Below are 623 nucleotides of genomic sequence, written 5' to 3'. Positions count from 1 at the left end.
GGGGCGGGGGCGGGGCCACTTGCCTGTACTTCAGGGGGCTGTGGACGTCGGTCTTGATGGACTGGACGGCGAACTCGGGCCGGTAGGACCCGCACCACACCTGCGGGCCACAGGGGCTTGGCTGAGGGGCTGGATTGGGGTGGGCCTGGGGGTGACTGCGGGGCTCAGGCCGGGGCAGCGGAGGCAGCGGGGCGCGGCTTCCTTCCGGGCGCAAAGACCGCCTAGGTTGCGCCTCTCCCAGGGGAGGGCCCAGGCCAGCAGGACCCCCCATCCACACCCACGTCTGGGCATGCTCGCCCCACCCCCAGCCCGGGAAGCCCTGCTGGCCGAGGCTGCCCACAGGGGCTGCGGCAAAGGGCGGCCCCCACCTGGGCGTAGTTGATGAAGAACAGCTGGTCGTAGGTGAGCTCCAGCCCCGGCAGCTGCTGGTCCTTGCCGCCCTCGGCCGTCCACTTGAGATAAGCCTGCGGGCGCGAGCGTGCTGGGGGCAGCCCTGGTGGGGGCCCGGGCCCCGCGGCGTGGAGCGCCGTAATATCTACACTGTGGGGCCCTGCCCAGGCAGCCCCACAGGGCTCCCACCGGCACACGCCAGTTCCTCTGCCCGCCTCGCGCCAGGCGGGCTC

The 623-nt window shown here is 72.9% G+C and overlaps 1 protein-coding gene across 1 annotated transcript in view; it reads right to left on the bottom strand.

Annotated features, from left to right (window-relative positions):
- The window catches only part of MMEL1 (membrane metallo-endopeptidase-like 1), a 27,817-nt gene that overhangs the window by 1,113 nt on the left and 26,081 nt on the right, over window positions 1–623 (bottom strand). Inside the window, exons 7-8 of the mRNA XM_012734526.1 lie at window positions 369–535; window positions 24–100 (exon numbers count right to left, since the gene is read on the bottom strand). Coding sequence (XP_012589980.1) covers window positions 24–100; window positions 369–535 — 244 coding nt within the window. The remainder of the gene's footprint in view (window positions 1–23; window positions 101–368; window positions 536–623) is intronic.

The sequence above is a fragment of the Condylura cristata genome, unplaced genomic scaffold (genome assembly GCF_000260355.1).
Source record: "Condylura cristata isolate star-nosed mole 26May11 unplaced genomic scaffold, ConCri1.0 scaffold00058, whole genome shotgun sequence".
In the NCBI taxonomy this organism is placed as follows: domain Eukaryota; kingdom Metazoa; phylum Chordata; class Mammalia; order Eulipotyphla; family Talpidae; genus Condylura; species Condylura cristata.
The sequence above is the reverse complement of the archived record's forward strand: the minus strand, read 5'-3'. Positions and strand labels throughout refer to the sequence as shown.